We start from the raw sequence: 1,098 nt of genomic DNA on the forward strand, positions 1-1,098 counted from the left end.
TTGTATGTTGTATGCTAATTTGTTTCACCGCGTGACCATAGTGCAGATTCCAATTGCAAGATGAATATGGTAATTCAAGTTCATTACGTAGATAAGCTAAGAATAGACTATCTATCACTTTCTTTAACAATTTAAGAAAAGAAAAACAAGTAAAACATTAAAAAGGCGCGGGAGGGAGAGAGAGGGTTTGAGTGAATAAACTCCACACGTTGAAAACAAGAATCTTATATTAATATACGTGGCATTTCTCAATTCTCACACGAGCTCCTAAAGTTTTCACCTTTGTTAATTCATTTATGTATATATATGTGATCCAACACAACTAATTTCCCAAACAAACCCCAATTACTAAGCTTTATACGAACTTAGCTTCCATAATAATAACAGTGACATTAGTCAATACTCAATACCATGTTACTCAATTCTTCTTCCTCCATTATTTCAAATGTTCATCTTGCCAAACATAACGAACTAGTGGAACCTCTTATTAGTAATCATAGAATTATTAACAGTTCTCGGATCCGATGCGTGGCAACAACCACAGCCGTTGTTCCTCCAAGAAAATCAGCAAATTACCAGCCTAACCTCTGGACTTTCGACTTTTTACAGTCCTTAAAGCATGATTATTCGGTAATAATCAAACATGCTTTATTTTTTACGTACATCTTTATTATTATTATTAACTGTTAGACAAATAATTATTTAATTTATATTTTTAAGATAAATAATTTCATAACCACAGAATTTTTAGGACATAACAGGTTAAATAAAAAAGAAAAATGAATTTTTTAAAAATTAACATGACTTTCTCTTTGTATATGCAGGATTCGATATACGAAGATTTAAATGGGAATCTAAAAGAGAAAGTTAGGAGAATGATAAAGCAGAAGGAAGATAATGGAGAGATATGGCATAAACTGGATCTAGTTAATGATGTGAAGAGGTTGGGTCTGAGTTACCACTTTGAGAAGGAAATAGAAGAAACACTTGATAGGTTTGCGTCTAATAGAGCCAAATTTGTGAATACGAATAACCTGCACCAAGCCGCTTTAAGCTTCAGCCTCCTAAGAGAATATGGCTATCATGTCTCACCAGGTA

At 32.9% G+C, this 1,098-nt stretch overlaps 1 protein-coding gene across 1 annotated transcript in view; it reads left to right on the top strand.

The window, feature by feature from the left end:
- The window catches only part of LOC107629942 (tricyclene synthase EBOS, chloroplastic), a 12,040-nt gene continuing 11,230 nt past the window's right edge, over positions 289 to 1,098 (top strand). The window contains exons 1-2 of the mRNA XM_016332907.2: positions 289 to 630; positions 825 to 1,095. Of these exons, the coding sequence (XP_016188393.1) occupies positions 412 to 630; positions 825 to 1,095 (490 nt within the window). The 5' untranslated portion in view covers positions 289 to 411. The remainder of the gene's footprint in view (positions 631 to 824; positions 1,096 to 1,098) is intronic.

This window comes from Arachis ipaensis, chromosome B03, assembly GCF_000816755.2.
Source record: "Arachis ipaensis cultivar K30076 chromosome B03, Araip1.1, whole genome shotgun sequence".
NCBI classification, from domain to species: Eukaryota; Viridiplantae; Streptophyta; class Magnoliopsida; order Fabales; family Fabaceae; genus Arachis; species Arachis ipaensis.